We start from the raw sequence: 16,337 nt of genomic DNA, 5'->3' as shown, positions 1-16,337 counted from the left end.
GTCTTGATTGATATGATTATGTAGTAAATCTTAACACTGGAAGAATGACTCCTTCCACTTTGTTACTCTGTTTCAAAATTCTTGTGACAATTGTAGGGCCTTTACATTTTTATATAAATTTTATAGTAAGCCAGTCTATGTCTACAAGAAAACCTTGCTGAGATTTTGCTAGAAATTCCATTAAACCTAAAAATCAATTTGGGAAGAACTGACTTCATGACTCTGTTGAGTCTTTCAATCCGTGAACATCGTAAGCCCCTCCAATCACTGAGGTCTTCTTCATTGTTTTAATCCGTGTTTTGTACTTTTTAGTATGCAGATTCTGTGTATGTGTTGCTGGATTTAGACCTAAATATTATATTTTCTTTGAAGCAACTGCAAATGGTATTCCATCTTTTATTTCAGTTTCCGTCTGTTCGTTCTTAGTATATAGGATGCAGTTGATTTTCACATGTTGACGTTTCAGTCTGCAAACTTGCTGCGCTCACTCGTTAGTTCTAGGAATTGTTTGTAGATTCCTTTGGGTTTTCTATGTGAACAGTCATGTCAACTAAAAGTAGAGTTTTATTTCTTCCTTTCTGATCTGTATGAATTTTATTTCTTGCCTTATTGCATGGCCTATTACCAGAACTTCCAGTGCTCTGTTGAATAAGAGTGGGCAGAGCAGAAATCCTTGCCTTGTTTCCTACTTAGAAGGCAAGCACTCAGTCTTTCATGATTACGTACAATGATGCAGTTTTCGTGCATGTGCTTATCAAGCTGAAGCAGTTTGCTGAGAGCAGTTTTTGTTTTTACCACAAATGAGTATTTAGTTTTGTCCTTATTTGCTGACGGCAGTTTTATTTGCTGAGAGCAGTTTTTGTTTTTACCATAAATATTTAGTTTTGTCCTTATTTGCTGAGAGCAGTTTTATTTGCTGAGAGCAGTTTTTGTTTTTACCATAAATGAGTATTTAGTTTCGTCAAGTGATGCAAAAAACTGCATCAGGCAATCTGGTCATAGATTTTTTCTTTCACCTGATGATAAGGTGTATTACATTGATTGATTTTCAAATACCAGATTAGCCTTGCATCTTTTGAATAAATCACCTTGGGTTGTGGTGTATTATTCATTTCATATAGTGTTAGATTCAATTTGCTAACATTTTGTTAACGATTTTTGTGTCTATGTTTGTGAGAGATAGTAGTCTATTGGGGTTTGAAGTTATTTTTATCCTGTCTTTGTATGGTTTTGGTATCATAAAACAAGTTGAAAAGCCTCTTCTGTTTTCTGGAGAAGATTGTATAAAGTTGTTTAAACATTTGCTACAATTCTCCAGTGAGATTATCTGGAACCGGGAATCTTCTCTGGCGGGGGGTGGGAAGTGGGTTGTGTGTTAAAATTACAGATTCAGCTTCTTTAATGGGTACAGGACTGTTCAGGTTATCAAATAATTAACAGATTAGGGCTCATGTCTGCTGTGTTTTGTCTTGTTTCCTTTGCCTTTTTTTTTTTTTTTTAACCTTCCAATGAATACAGTACATTTTTTTAGAATTCAATCTTGATTTACTGATAATGTCTTGGGAAATATCATTAGGTATAGTTTTTGTAGTGGTTGCTCTAGGTATCACAGCACGCAGATGTAACTTCTCACAACCTATTTGCGTGGATGTTTTACTGCTTCAAGGGGAGTATCACAGAATTCTTTCATGTAGGTGCTTTTACCCTCCCCATTTTTTATATAGTGATGGTCGTATTTCCTGTATGTGCAGTAAGCACTACATCGACGATGTTATGATTTTTGTTTTAACCACCAAATATAATTTTAAAAACTCAGTGAGGGATCGTTTACTATATTTTTCTGTTTTACCTATTCTGTTGTTCTTCTTTTCTTCTGAAGGCCCCAGCGTTCTTGTGTTATTTTCTGTTTGAAAGCTTCCTTTAGCCAAACTTTAAAGGGGGGAAGAGTTCACTGGAAACAAAGTCTCTTAGATTTTTCATCACCTGAGAATGCCTTCGTTTCTCTCATCCCCCTACCCACCAAAGAATGGTTTTGCTGGGTGTAGGATTTGCTGCCCAGCGGGGCTCCTTGTTCCTCTGGATTGACGAGCCCTCCACCACCACCAGGTGAGTCAGGCACCATCAATCAGAAGCCCCGCCTCCATGGATTTTATCTCCTTCAGTCCTGAGGCCCTGGAATCCAGCTCCCGATGAGTATGTCCAGCGAGAAGGCAGTGTGAGAAGTGCCTGACACGGGGAGACAATTTCCAAAATATAATGGTAGGTAATAAATAATACCAAATGTTCAAAAGAAGCTTTAGGACAGCGACGTCCGGTAATTATTTACTTTTATATTGTTTCCTATGGTGATCTCTCTCCTTTTCTTATACCATCAGTAAAAGGTGAAACACTAGAATCTTGCCTTAGAAAATAAGATAAAGGCGTGTCTTCACCTGGGGTAAAGCTGGGAAAGACAACTGGACCACCGGAGGCGAGATGTGGCTAGGACGGACAATGATCGAGATGAGAAAAATCTGAAAACGCCCCCCCATCCCCCATTCATTTCCCAGAATTCTCAGAAACACCGAAAAAGATGCTGGGCTTTCTAGAGATATGGAGATGTGGAGGGAGGCCTTGAGTCCTTCTATTTGAAGATTATAAGCTGTGACTCAGTGGGGCTGGAGGATTCAGGGCTGTCTGGTTACACCCTTCAGTTGTATGTGTGTTCATACAACTTTCTTTGTGGCATATGTGATGTGTCAGGAGCTTTGCATGGGGCTGGGGGCACAGCGAAGGATGTGGACGTCGTCCCTGCTCACGGAAAACATAGTCTAGACCAGTATTTCTCTCATGTGGACTATTTGCATCAGAATTAGTTGGAAGATTGTTAAATGGATTTCAGGGTCCCTCCAGGATCTGAAAACCAGGCCCCCCTGCATTGGGGACGGGGAATCCGTATTTCTGACAAAAAGCAATTCTTCAATTATGGAAACATCCATGGAACCGGTCTTAGTTTACACAGCCGCATTCCCACTGTTTTACAATCGCATGATCATTTCTGAAAAGTTGAAAACAAAGTTAAAGAATATTTAAGGGGTTAAGAACAAAAAGTCCGAGGAACACAAAAGATCATAAAAACCCTTCCAAACAGGAGGCGTACTTGGAAGGAAACCTCACACGCAAGGTTCCTACGTGGAGCCCAGAGCCCAGGTCCTGACGGGAGCACAGGTTTAAGAGATGGACTTGGAGCGTGTGCTTTTCCGTTTGTTTTCTACTCTATTCAATGTGTTCACAGCGGGTCCCCTGGATGAGACCACTTAGCCTTCAGCTCCAGAGGCGACCCAGGCCGTCCTTGCCAGGTCCCCGTCCCGGACTGGCGCCCCGCGGCAGAGGTTCCACCCCGTCCCTCCGCTCCTCGACCCCCTTTCCCCTTTTCCCTCCGCAGCTAGAACGTTCTGAGGGCTAGGAACGTTCTCTAGGAGGTCGCTTTGACGTCCACACCGCGCCTGGAGGATTCTGGGACGCGGGGAGCACAGGACCCTGGGACGAGACGCAGAGGTCGCTCCACGCCCGGGGCTGCCTCAGCTCTCCCGACACTGCAGCAACTCAGAACCTAGGCAGGGGCCGGGCAGCGAGCTTGCTGCCCCCACCCTCACCTCCAACCCCCGCCTCTCAGCTCTCAGCCCAACCCGCAGCACCCTGGCAGCGCGCTGGCGATCTCCGCGGAAGCCCCCGAGGGCCTCGGCGCAGCACCGCCCCGACGCGCCGCTAGAAGGTTCCCGACAGGCGCCGCGGGCACCCCAGCCGTGACGTCACGGCAGCGCGCCTGCCGCGGGAAAGGGCCCCGTCGCGACCGCGTCCCCTTGGGTCCTTGAGCCTGAGCTGACGGGGTAGCCATGGCCTTCCGGCTCCTGAAACTGGCCCCGACGTCCGCGTCCGCCCGGGTCCTGGCGGCGGGCGCCCAGCGCGTGGTGAGCGGGCGGCGGCCGGCGGGGTGGAGGAGGGGGGCAGTTCCACATCTCACCCGGCCTCTGGCGGCGGCTCCCAGGGTCGCTCTCGGGGTGGGTTTGGGGGACCCCTCCGGCCTCCGGAATTGTTTGGTCTTTGGTCGTGGACAGACCTCAGGGGAGCCACGAGCTTCTGCAGGCCATTTTATCTCAGCTTTAAGCAAAACGCTGGAGCGCGGAGGTGATCCGCCCGGAGGCTGCCCTGATGCGGGAGGCCAGTGTGCAGGTGGCAGGCCGGGGGCACGCGCGCTTGTCATTCGATAATTCACGTAGCAGCCCTGTCAAGAGCCATTTAAAGGTCGGGCCCTGCTAGGTGCTGGGGTGATGCGATGTTGAGCAGAAACGGAGTCCAGTGCTTGTGTTCTCTTCCTTCTGCCTTCACTCTTACTGACTACTCATTGCTTAGCACTTTGCCCCCGCCTTCTTCAGTGAAATTGTTTCATACATTTGTAACACAGTTGGATTGCTTTGTCGTATTCTGCTTTACATCCTGGGATTCTTCTACCTAATGAGTTTTCAAAAATGTGCATACATTGCATACATTCTTTGTGCTATAAGGTTCTATGGATTTTTTCTTTGTGCTGTAAGGTTCTATGGGTTGTGACAAGTGTATGATGGCTTGTCTCCACCGTTATAGGTTCATACAGAGTAGCTTCCCTGCCTTAAAACATTCGCCTCTGCTTTACCTGTTAAACCCTTCTTTTCCTCGAACCCCTGACAACCACAGATACCATTACCATTTCCATAGTTGCCTTTTGTGGAATGTCATATAATTAGAATTATACAATATATTGCCTTTTCAGACGCCTTGTATACTTGGAAGTATCTGTGTAAGATTCACTTACATCCTCGTGGCTTGATAACTCATTTCTTTTTAATCACTGAATAATATCTCATGGCATGGATGTACTTCAGTTAATCCATTCCACAATTGAAGGGCATCTTGGTTGCTTCAAGTTTTTGGCAATTATGAATAAAGCTGCTGTAATCATGTATGTGCAGATTGTTTTTGGAAATAGATTTGTATATCAGTTGGGTAATACCTGGAAGAGTGATTACCGGATCATGTAGCAAGATGAGTTTTCTAAGCAGGTGCCAAGCCATCTTCCAGTGTGACTGTGCCATTTGACTCCCACCAGCAGTGAAGGCTCTCCTTGTTGCTCTGCATGCTCGCCAGCATGCAGGGCCGTCGGTTACTTTGGATTGCTATCCATTCTGATAGATGCGTAGTGGTATCTTGTTTTAACTTTGGAGTATCTCATGACATACAGTGTTCAGCATCTTTTCATATGCTAGTTTGCTATCTGAGTTAATTTCATTTGCGAGAGGTGTTCACATCTTTTGCCCATTTTTAAATTGGGTTGTCTGCTCTGCGTTGTTTTGTAACTTGTTTCTTCCTTACTCTTCAGTTATCAGATAAATCAAGATCGAAAAATATCTTGATATTTTATATTCTCCTGTTTTATTTAAATTTCACAAAGAAGTATTTTAATATTTTTATATTTTCTTGAGTACTTAGTATTCCATAATATGGATATGCCTTAAATTTTTTTAACTATTCCTCCGTTGTCGGACATTTAAGGGTTTCTATTTGCATTTTTGATGTTCCATATCATACTTCATTGAGCATCCTTATAGGTCAGTCTTATGTATATAGCCTTTTAATGGATTCCTAATGCTGTAGACCCAGTGTCCTCTAGGTTTCATTACCATTAGCAGTTTAGGATGGTACTCATTGTCTTGTCCTAACTCTGTAATCATTTTAAAAATTATTTCTCATTTTGATACATGAAAAACTAATGTCTCTTGTTGATAGTCTTTTGTTTTTTCTGTAGCAAGATTGACCACTTTTTCATGTGGTTTTTAGCTGTATTTTGTAATTTTAAAATAAGCTATGTGTTTTTATTCTTTGTTTTGCTTATTGTGCCGTACAATCTCTGTATATAGTAAGGCTATTATCCCATCATACATGTTGAACTCTTTCAGTTTGTTTGACTTTTGGTTATGTTTCTTTTCTTTTTTTGGAAGGATTGTTTTGGCTTTAGCGTGGAGAATAAATTGGGATGCTGGAGACAGGAGTTGAAGCAGGCCTTTGCCTTATAGATGAGAGGTGTGAGGATGTCTACAGAGTCAGCACATAGCATAGGGAGGTGATACAGTGTCCAGAGAGTTTGAAGAGTTAGGATTATGTGTGTAATTCTGCAGTTGAAGGAAGGAGAAAGGTGTCGCTCAAATTTGTTCTCTTTTGCTTGTTAGGTAGTGGGTATTCCCTGCTGTGAGGGAAAGCAGATTTGGGGGCTTTTCACCTTAGCTCTGTTACCTTCAGGTGCCTTCAGGACATCTAGGTGGAGCTGTTTAATAGGCAGTGGGGTAACTAGGTCAGGAGCTGGGGACAGAAGTTTGTATTAGAGAAATGTTTTTTATTCCCTTCCCTTCATTCCCGAGCTCCCCTCCATCCCTGTCTTTCTTCCTTCCATCCGTCTGTCCGTCTGTCTGTCCATCCATCCACGCATCCATCCATCCACCCTTCCCTCCCTCCCTCCAATTTTTATTGAACATAGTAAACATATTTAATAAAAATTTCAGACACTGTTCCAGGGCCTGAGGATTTAGCAGTGAACAAACAGACAATATATCTGCCCTTAATGAAACTTGCATGTACAGAGTGGTGGGGGATAGACAGCTAATTAAACAAATTAATAGGCAATAAAGATGTAGATGTTGGCATTTTTATCACCAAGAGATTTCTCAGTATTTTTACCTAATAATTGCTAATGCCTACAGGAACCAGAGTGGTCACAACGTGCTGCTGTGTGATTTTGTGTTTTTCAGAGAGGAATTCATAGCAGTGTGCAGTGCAAGCTGCGCTATGGAATGTGGCATTTCCTATTTGGGGTGAAAACAAGCCCAAGACTGACAGAGCACAGCAGGGTGATAACTGTAGATGGCAATATATGTAGCGGAAAAGGCAGACTTGCGAAAGAAGTAGCAGAGAAACTAGGTATGATTTTATGTTATACGGAATGATACGTTTTTCTCAGATATATGGTTGCTTATTTCACTGGTGTTTCTTCAATAATAATATTAAATAATATTAAATGTTTAATAATTGGACCTAAGATGGGTATTTCACATTTTTGTTTATTAAAAAAGCTGTTTTATAAAACCAAACAAGAAAAAGCTGTTTTTAATCTTTTGTGTTTGGAAAATTTGTAAAAATCCATGCTGGTTGTCAGTTTGAATTGGAATTTTATGTGGACAGTATAAGCAGGGCACTTCCACGTAAACTGTTGTGTTTGAACTTTGCGACAGCCTCTGAAATAGAGCTGAGGATGGTACTCACTCACAAATGGGTATACTCCTAAGTGAGCGGCTACCACATAGCTGGGTCCCACAGCCAAGGTTAGAGCCCCTTCCCGACTCCTGGTGCAGCTGTGTGTCCCTTGTACCTTTCTGTAGCACCTGCATGACAGCAGCTGCCCGCTAGAGGGGGCTCCTGTGGTTACAGGGAGCAGTGCTTTCAGGAGGAACCTGGATAAGGGCATGGTGCAAGCTCCTTTGCTCACATGCTTGCTCGTATATGTTGTGTGTTCCCTTCATACATGATGAAACTCAGGCATGAAGGTGACTTTCTCTAGGTCTTTGGCGCCATCCCTGGTGGTGATAATCGGGCGGGCTGTGTGTTTTGGCTAGGCCACACTCCTCCCTTCGGGAAGTGAGTGATGTACATGAGACTGCATCGATTGTTTCTCTTTTCAGGCTTCAAGCACTTTCCTGAAGCGGGGATTCATTATGCAGACAGTACCACAGGAGATGGGAAGCCCCTCGCCTTAGACTATAGTGGCAATCTTAGTTTGGAGAAATTTTATGATGATCCGAGAAGCAATGATGGCCACAGTTACCGCCTGCAGTCCTGGTTGTACAGCAGTCGCCTCCTGCAGTACTCGGATGCCTTGGAGCACTTGCTGACCACAGGTGCAGTATTTCTGGACAGTTAGACTTGTTCTGTACTTGAATGCTATTCTAGAATTCAGCCACGTTAAATTGCCACTGAGTCGAGCTTTCCTTTAAGGGTGTTTGATGAGGTAAGCTCTGTCTTTCCAACAAGATCATGAATTTCTTGAGATTGTGTTATTTTTGCTTCAGAATTAATTTAATGCTATTTCACTGTGGATACTGGAGTGAGATTTATGGATTGTATAGAATTCTCAAGGCACTGCTTTAAGCTTCTATACTTACATATTCATTTATATATGAAATGTGTCAAAACAAAGGGGAAAAGAGAGCATAGAAGTGTCCAGGAGGAAATGGGATCACACTTATGAAGATTGTGTATGTGCCATACACACAGAGATGTGGATGCCAACAAAATAGGGTTGTTCTGGAGGGCCCAGAGATAGGCTGGAATTCACCATGAAGCCACAAGGTAGACGTTAACCTTGATAAGATGACGGGGGTAGGGAGAACACGCAGAGTCCCATAGGCCAGTGCAGGAGGAGAGGTTGCTTCCCTTGAAGATGTCCAAACAGGAAGGAAGTGGGCAGGAGCTGTGTACTGGGGAGCCTGGGAGATGGAGACGGGGATCAGAAAGTAGAGCTGTGTACTGGGGAGCCGGGGAGATGGAGACAGGGACCAGAAAGTGGAGCTGTGTACTGGGCAGTTGGGGAGATGGAGAACAGGGATCAGAAAGTATAGTTAGGAGAGGAAGGGAATGTGGATGAAAGGGCAGGAACATGGACTACTTGTGTGCAGAACAAGGTTAGGGTCCAGCCAGGGGCGATTGTAATCATCCTGGGAAACAGCAGTGCATGCTAGACATTCTGAGAACTGGACCACAGATGCGCTGCCGAGTTGTGGTCAAAGCTACCATGCCACGGCAGTCCTGAATTCACAGGTGGCAGCAAAGGGCACATCTGTGTGCAGAGAGAGGGAGCTGGGTGGGTTCTTGGGGCCTGTGTGTCTGTTTTATATTGCAGTGCTTGCCACGCTCATCGATTGGCAGTGCCTCTGATGAGCTTCTCACACACAAGCTCAGCTCCCACTAGGGTTGGCTTCATGGGGTCTGAGCTGTGAGAACAAGAATGTGGTTTTCACCAAGAGTGGCCGGCTGACAGGGCTCCTTCCCGGAGCTGTGCTCAGGAGCCGCTGCCTGTGCTCCTTCAGGTCTCCACGGATGCAGTGTGTGTCCATGACACGTATCTACACAGTTGTACAGTGGTGGGGTTATTGTCTTGCTTTTTCAAGATTTTATTAGTGATTCTTTTTTTCTTATATGAACGTAAGCCCTGATCTTAGTTAGTGTTACTCCTAAGAAAACAATGTGGTCTGCTGTTTCTGTTTTGAGGTGCTTTACCAGGAGCCAATCCAGAAGCTGATGTCGTAGTGTGGACTTATACTGACATCCAGGCTTACTCCACCTTCTTTTTGGAGCATTCTTCAACCCTGTCTTCTGACTATTCATTTCTTAAAATGAAAAAGAAACATTTTACTTGTTAAATAAAACCTTGCTTTTTTGTGTGCTATAGTAACCTATTTCCCGTTTAGAAAAAAAAGGTGCAGCTTGCTCCCATCTCAGTGTTCTTGGGGCACATTGGCACTGGGTTAATGTATTCATTAAATATTTAGTGCATGACTGCTGTGTGCCAGACACATTCTGGGAGCTAAGGGTGCCACAGGGAGGGAAGCCTGTGTTTTAGTAGGGGGATCAAGACTCGATGTGGAAACAAGAATGTCTTGTCCCAAGTGAGCGGTGGGTGCTCTGAGGAAGGAGGCCACGGGGAGAGGCTGGGTAGGAAGATTAGGGGAAGCCTCTGCCCAGACCCAGCAGGGTTGACCACAGGGAGGCTGGCTGGGAACCGGGGACTAGTGCTCTGAGCTGCGCCAGCGTCCGACGGGGCTGCTGTGATAGTAACACAGCCAGTGAGGCTGGGAGTGGACGGAGGTTAGGTTGAGAATTAGCCCAGCATTGGTAGACCTGACTGGAATGGTGGGGGCAGGAGCAGGATGGGGGTGGACACTGTAGGATGGAATATATTATTTAAAAAGAAAGCACTTTTTGTATTAACTGAATGCTTTCTGTTATAGCTGACTGAATGAAACAATGTTATATTGCTCAAAACTGAAAAGACAATTTCAGTTTTTAAAAATGACTTTCCGCTTTTAAATATGTATATGTTCTTTTCAGTATTTTGGTGTGGAAATGGAATTGTAAATGACTGTTATTTTCTTTTTTCTGAAATGCAGTGATCAGTTGACAGTGCTATGCTCTGTGTCTGATTTTCAGTTTCTGTTTGCTTGTTTTTAAACAGGACAAGGTGTTGTATTGGAGCGCTCCATCTTCAGTGACTTTGTGTTCCTGGAGGCGATGTACAACCAGGGATTCATCCGAAAGCAGTGTGAGTCAGGGTTGCAGACAGGCTTCTGGGTGTGTGGTGTGACTTTGCAAAGGCTGTAATAGACTCACCTTGCACTTACTGTGTTTATGAATGTCTGTTGATGAATAAATGCTATTACTTAATAGGTCTCCACTGGAAAAAGGGACTTCCTAAGGTGTCTTCCACCTTTTCTCCCTCCTAAAATAGGTGTCTTTTGTGCTATCATGTCTCCCTGTGAAAGCAGATTGGAGCCCTGGACCTCAAACACACACAGCTTAAACTGCAGTCCCCACAGCCTCCCGTTAGAACCTGCCCTGCTCTCAGCCTGCCCTGGCAATACCTAGGCTGTAGCTCTAATTGTAATAAACGCTCCAGTTTCTAGTGTATGATTTTGATGAATTGGGATATTGGCCCTGCCAGTTGCCAGCATCATCACAGTCCTTCCCTCTGACACGTTGCCATTTTTCAGGACAGTAGCTTTGTGTTGCTGTATTGGGGAAGGTCTGACAAGTGGCAAATGGAAAGGAACAAAGACCACGTGGTTTGAAGCAGGCTGACCTTGAGGAGTCAGGGTGGGGTTGGGGTGTCTGTGACTAGGACTCTGTTGGGTGGTGTGTTGAACAGGCCTCGTGGACAGTCTGACTGATGGCGCTTTCATCTGTAGACTGAGGTGGCTGGAGCTGGTGGAAGCTGGAATCTGGGAGCTCAGAGGAAGTACTATTGGTTAGTGAGTGAAAGTGGAGGCCAAAGCAAGCCAGGTGGCGATTCTGCGGAGGAGACGCCTGCTCCTGGCTGCTCGTGTGTCCTGGTGTTGCGGGTACTCCACCTGTGAGCTTGCCACCCACAAGAGCACTGCAAGCCCTTGCATCTGATGGGGCTGATCCTCCCTGGGTATGCTGAGCAGCAGGTCAGGTCACCAGCAGGTGTTTCTGGAGAGCCTGTGGTGGGCCAGGCTCTCTTAGGTGCTCGGGATATGAATACGAAGAAACGTAAGACAAGGCTCCCACAGGCCCGGGGTTGGGGGCTGTTGAACCAGCGGAAATGGTTAATTGCAATCAGGTGTACTTAGCAGCTCCTGAGCATTACTCCTGGCTGCTCTGGGGACACGTAGGAGAAATGTGTAACCAGCTGGGAGATGGGATAGTGTCAGGGACAGCTGTTTTGACGAACGGCCTGTCATCTGTAGCGCAGCAGGAGTGAGGGAGGTGTGGGGATGGTGGAGAAGCCTGCGTGTGCCGCAGGCTGGTGGTGGTGTCCTGTAGTGAGGGCTGGGTGCTGGGGGAGAATGATGCTGGCTGAGGCTGCACGAGGAAGGAGCTGTGCCTTGGCGAGGATGCTGGCTTCTGTCCTGAAACTAGTGAGGGACCACTGGAGGGTCTTTAGCATAGCAGAGGTGGTTAGATGTGAGTTTAAAATGGTTGCAGGCCTTCGTCTGAAGGATGCATTTGGTGAGGAGAGACGGAAGTGGAAGGAGCCTATCTGGGAGGAAATTGGGGTGGGACGGGCATGCCCAGCAGGGAGACTGTGCTGGGCAATGGGAGTTGCTGCTCAGGAGGGACACTGGGCAGGCCTGGGTGGGTGGCTTCCTGCGTGCACAGTGGGGAGTGGCGTGGACCTGCCCTGGCTGGTGGGCCGCTAGGGGGGAAGGACACACAGGGGCAGTGGACCCAGGTGGCTTCATGTTTGGGTAGGTCGGATTCCTGAGTGTGAGGTTCCCATGGCAAGGTGGCAGGAGATACCTGTTGGCATCTGCTGAGTGTCTGCTGAAGTCTGAGGACTGCCCTGGGCTAGAGGTAGTCTGCAGGCATTGGGGGTCCAGCACTGACCATGGGCATGCTTATGTTGGGAAAGCCCAAGTAGTGATGGGGGAGGGCTGAGACCAGATCCTTGGGGGATCGTTTCTGGGGAGATGAGACCCCCCCTGACGGATTGAAGCTGAATGATCAGAGGTGCACAGGAGGAAGCAGAGGGGATGTGGGGAGGGTTGGTTGTCGGTGTCACATGTGCTGTAACTGATGAGAACTGAGAAGTGACTGTCACGTTTCACCTTGTGGGGGCTGGTGACGTTAGCCAGAGTCGTTTCAGTGCTGGGCTGGGGGAAAGCAGATCATGTTGGCTAAAGGATAAGTGGCATAGAGCAAGGTGGGAACCACCTGAGAAGTGAGTGTATCAACAGGAGTAAGGGTGAGGGCGGGAAGGAAGGTGAGACCAGAGACTCGATGAAGGAAGGTTTCGCCTCAGCAGCAGGAGAGCCCAGCCTGCTACCGGCCCAGCAGTCAGGGAGCAGCCTTGAGGCCCCGTGTGCTCTGCCTGGCTGTGGGTTTGTGTTTCTGTGCTCAGGTGAACGGTACTCCCCTGGCAGCCTCCGTCCTTCGCTTTGTCACACCTCCTCCTGGGTGGTCTTTTTCTTTAGCTCAAGCCGTCCCTGACCATGAGCCAAGGCCCATCCCGTGATCACCTCTAGAGTAGGTTATTAGGAATACTCACTGGAACTTTTTTTTAAATTTAATTTTAATTTAACTTTTTAAATTTTTATTTATTTATTTTGAGACTAGGTTAGGAGACTGGCTAATGTTTGCATTTTTGGTAGAGATGGGATTTCACCATGCTGCTCAGGCTGGTCCTGAACTCCTGGGCTCCCGCGATCTGTGCCCACCTCGGCCTCCCAAAGTGCCAGGATGACAGGCGTGAGCCACTGTGCCCAGCCCATTTCCTCAAAATAACTGTCTTTCTGTGGACCCTAGCGTGGCTGTCTGTCACTTCTGGAAGGTTCCACACGTGAAAAGCTGCAGAGGGGATGGCTTCTCACCATGGCCTCTCCACATGCACTGGTGTGCTCTCTCTGCTGGCTTCCTCTGCTGGGAGGTCAGGTGTGCGCGAGCACATGCGGGTGTAGAGTGTTCTGAGGAGCGGCAGGGTTCCCTTGGGTGGCAGGGGCCCTGCGGGTGCCGTCTGGATTATGCATTCTGGGTAGTGATCACTTTAGGAAAATTATTCCTCAGCCTTAGCTGCTTTCAATTTCATTTTGTCACTAAATCAGACTCAGTAGATACTTCTGTGCGACTGATTATGCTCACTGAACCGGGATAAATGTAGCTTGGTTTTCAGCTGAGTTATCTGAAAAACAAAGTGTTTAAAGCTGTTTTTTACTCTCTAGAGAAGACCAGACTCTTGTATTTATTGTCACTATGAAGAAACATGTAGCAGGTGTGCACTGCAGGTGTATGGAGTATGTTTCAGTTCAGAGATCACTGAACTGTGACCTCCATCTTGCGTGAACTAAAAGTGACCCCTTAAATGTGGCTAAGATGTGCTAAAGATCTGTCTTTTAGGATGATTAAGGTCACAGTTTAAAGACTGATATTTTACTTGTGTAAGTAGCTTAATTTCTCTGGTCCTCAGACCTTTGGTTTGTAAATACAGTAGAGGCGAGAAACCCTGTTTGCAGGGTTGTGGGCACCACAGCTGCTGTCTGCACATGCCCTGTGGCACCGGGAGCACAGTCACATGCCGTGTGTGGTCAGTGCTTAGAACTGTGACCGAGCTAGGGTCTGTAGATTGCTGCTTTCTCTGAGAATTGCACGTATGGTTGCCCTTTTATTCGGCGGGGAGCGTGTTTTAGAAACCTGTGTGGGGACTGGTAGGTGACGGCGCCCGTTTCTCTTGTGTGCCAGGTGTGGACCACTACAACGAGGTGAAGAAGGTCACCGCCTGCGAGTACCCGCCCCCACACCTGGTGATCTACATCGACGTGCCCGTTCCAGAGGCCCAGAGCAGGATTCAGAAGAAAGGAGATGTAATGCAGTTTGAAACCAAAGGCCAGGCGTCTCCGTTTTTCATGTCGATCAGCACTGAAAGCCCTGTGTTAATAGCACACTAATTCCCACCAGTCCTCACTAGGAGGGGCGACACACACCCTGGTCCCACCCGAGAGAGGGCATCTGCAGGGGTGGAGGGGAGACCCCAGGGCTTGGCCTGGTGCCACCGCCTGAGGACCTGCTGCCCACCAGTGCTCTGCGGTCCCACTGTGGTCCCCGAGTCCCCTCAGCTGTTTAAACTTTGGAGACTGGGGAGGGCCTCCTGGCAGAGCATCCTCCATCCCTCTGTCACGTGCCTTTCTGTTCTGTGATGAGGTTTTTGTGTCCTATCGTTTTCTTTCACATTGAAAGCAATTTCTAATATCCCTCATCACTTCAATCTATTTAACACAAATCGTGCCTCTCCCCCTTTTTCTTACTGATTCCAGAACAGTAGAGCGGTGATCTCCACACACATCCATTTACTCTTTGTAGTTTTCGTTGGATCTTAATTAGGTGGCCTGGAAACAGTGCCTTTCGAAGTGACCCTGAGGCTGTGGGTAGCTCTGTTGGCGGCTTGATGGAGGATCCAGAGATGAAACAAGGACTGTCTTTGCCCTGTGGCGAGTTCTTGTTTAATACTGTGTTATTTTTTCCTGGTGGAGAATATGGTCTCCTTTTTGATACTGTGATGAAAATGCAGGACTTCCTGCCTGTTCCTCGCTCTGGTGCCCATCCTGACTGCCGGAATTCTTGTAGGTGCTCAGGAAATACCTTTCTGGATGGTGTAAGGGCAACAGTAAAGCTCTGGGTATTTTTTGCTGCTCCTGAAAGATCCATGAGACTAACTTTCCTTCTCTCTGTTGCAACAGTAGAAACAGCAAGACATCTGTGTATGTCTTTCTATTGCCGCTCTGGACCTGTTATTGTTTAAGCATATGCTTTTAAGTATGTTGTATAGTTAGACTTCCAAGAACCTTCCATCAAGTGGCAAAAGGAGGGAACTGCAAGTTCAAAATGTTTGTTTCTCAATGGAATAACTGGACACCTTTGCTTATTATGCTGATATTTATTGAGAAAAACAAAGTCATATATTTAACATTCTCTAGGTAATTATTTTGTTATCTGGGAAAACAGTATTTCAGAAATAAATCTGAGGTCTAAAGTAGAGCTGTCAACTTTTTAATTTTTCCAAGTAAAGTCTTTAATACTGTCACCAGCTAAAATTACCCCATTTTATAAAAGACGTCACATTATCAGTAAGTCTGTGTTCTTATTTTGATTTTTATTTCAATGCAGTCTGTGTCTCAGTATTGCAGCTTTTGGGAATAACTGATGGGAATATCCGAAAACCATTTCTAGATTCTAAGAAAACAGTCAAACTGATCAATAACTACGTGTTTTATCAATTAACTTCAGGTCAGATTTCTGAGATGGTTGTGTTATGTTACATGTTATGGGCTTGTATTACACTAGAATTTCTTTTATAATCAGTAAACATTTAATCTTATTCTACTTGGAACATAGCTAATGATAGAGATTTAGAATCATATCACTTCTTTTATACTTTTGTTAATTTCACTCACTCCTCTAATACAGAGCACCTCCTTCCTATATGCAAGGCACCTGTGCCAGGCACCTTGGAGGCTGCAAAGGTGAACAAAGATGGTCTCTGCTCAGACACCAAGTTCTTATTGGAAAACAGAACTCCCAATTACAGTCTTTCCCCCTTTTGACAGAGCAATGAAGTTCAACATTGCCTTTATCATCCTTTCCCTGTACCCCGTCTCATTACTGGAATTAATTACGTGTTCAGTAAATATTCTTTGAATGATGGTGTTTTTCTTACTTTGAACAGCTTTAGTAAGGTATAATTCATGCTTCATAAAATTCACCCATTTTAAGGGTACGATGGAATGATTTTTGGTAAATTTACCAAGTTGTTGCCACTCTTGCCATAATCCAGTTTTAGAATGTTTTCATCATTTTGTAAGTTGAAACAGCAGGCTTGTTCATTTCTTCCTTCCTCTCTCCTGTAAATGTTGATTGAGCATCCACTCTGTACCGGACCCTGGTGGTGCTGGGGACATATCAGTGAGCAGGGTGGGTGAGGTCCTCCCCGTGAGCTCGTGTGCTGGTGGGGAGACCTACAGCAAACAAGGAGATACATTATTATATGT

At 45.9% G+C, this 16,337-nt stretch overlaps 1 protein-coding gene across 2 annotated transcripts in view; it reads left to right on the top strand.

The window, feature by feature from the left end:
* Positions 1 to 3,507: 3,507 nt before the first annotated feature.
* The window catches only part of NDUFA10 (NADH:ubiquinone oxidoreductase subunit A10), a 64,953-nt gene continuing 52,123 nt past the window's right edge, over positions 3,508 to 16,337 (top strand). Inside the window, exons 1-5 of one of the 2 annotated variants that reach the window (XM_007966876.3) lie at positions 3,508 to 3,950; positions 6,819 to 6,987; positions 7,746 to 7,961; positions 10,295 to 10,381; positions 14,035 to 14,156. In XM_007966876.3, coding sequence (XP_007965067.1) covers positions 3,876 to 3,950; positions 6,819 to 6,987; positions 7,746 to 7,961; positions 10,295 to 10,381; positions 14,035 to 14,156 — 669 coding nt within the window. In that variant the 5' untranslated portion in view covers positions 3,508 to 3,875. The remainder of the gene's footprint in view (positions 3,951 to 6,818; positions 6,988 to 7,745; positions 7,962 to 10,294; positions 10,382 to 14,034; positions 14,157 to 16,337) is intronic. The other variant, XM_007966877.3, reaches the window with a different exon arrangement.

The sequence above is a fragment of the Chlorocebus sabaeus genome, chromosome 10 (assembly GCF_047675955.1).
Source record: "Chlorocebus sabaeus isolate Y175 chromosome 10, mChlSab1.0.hap1, whole genome shotgun sequence".
Taxonomy (NCBI): domain Eukaryota; kingdom Metazoa; phylum Chordata; class Mammalia; order Primates; family Cercopithecidae; genus Chlorocebus; species Chlorocebus sabaeus.
The sequence above is the reverse complement of the archived record's forward strand: the minus strand, read 5'-3'. Positions and strand labels throughout refer to the sequence as shown.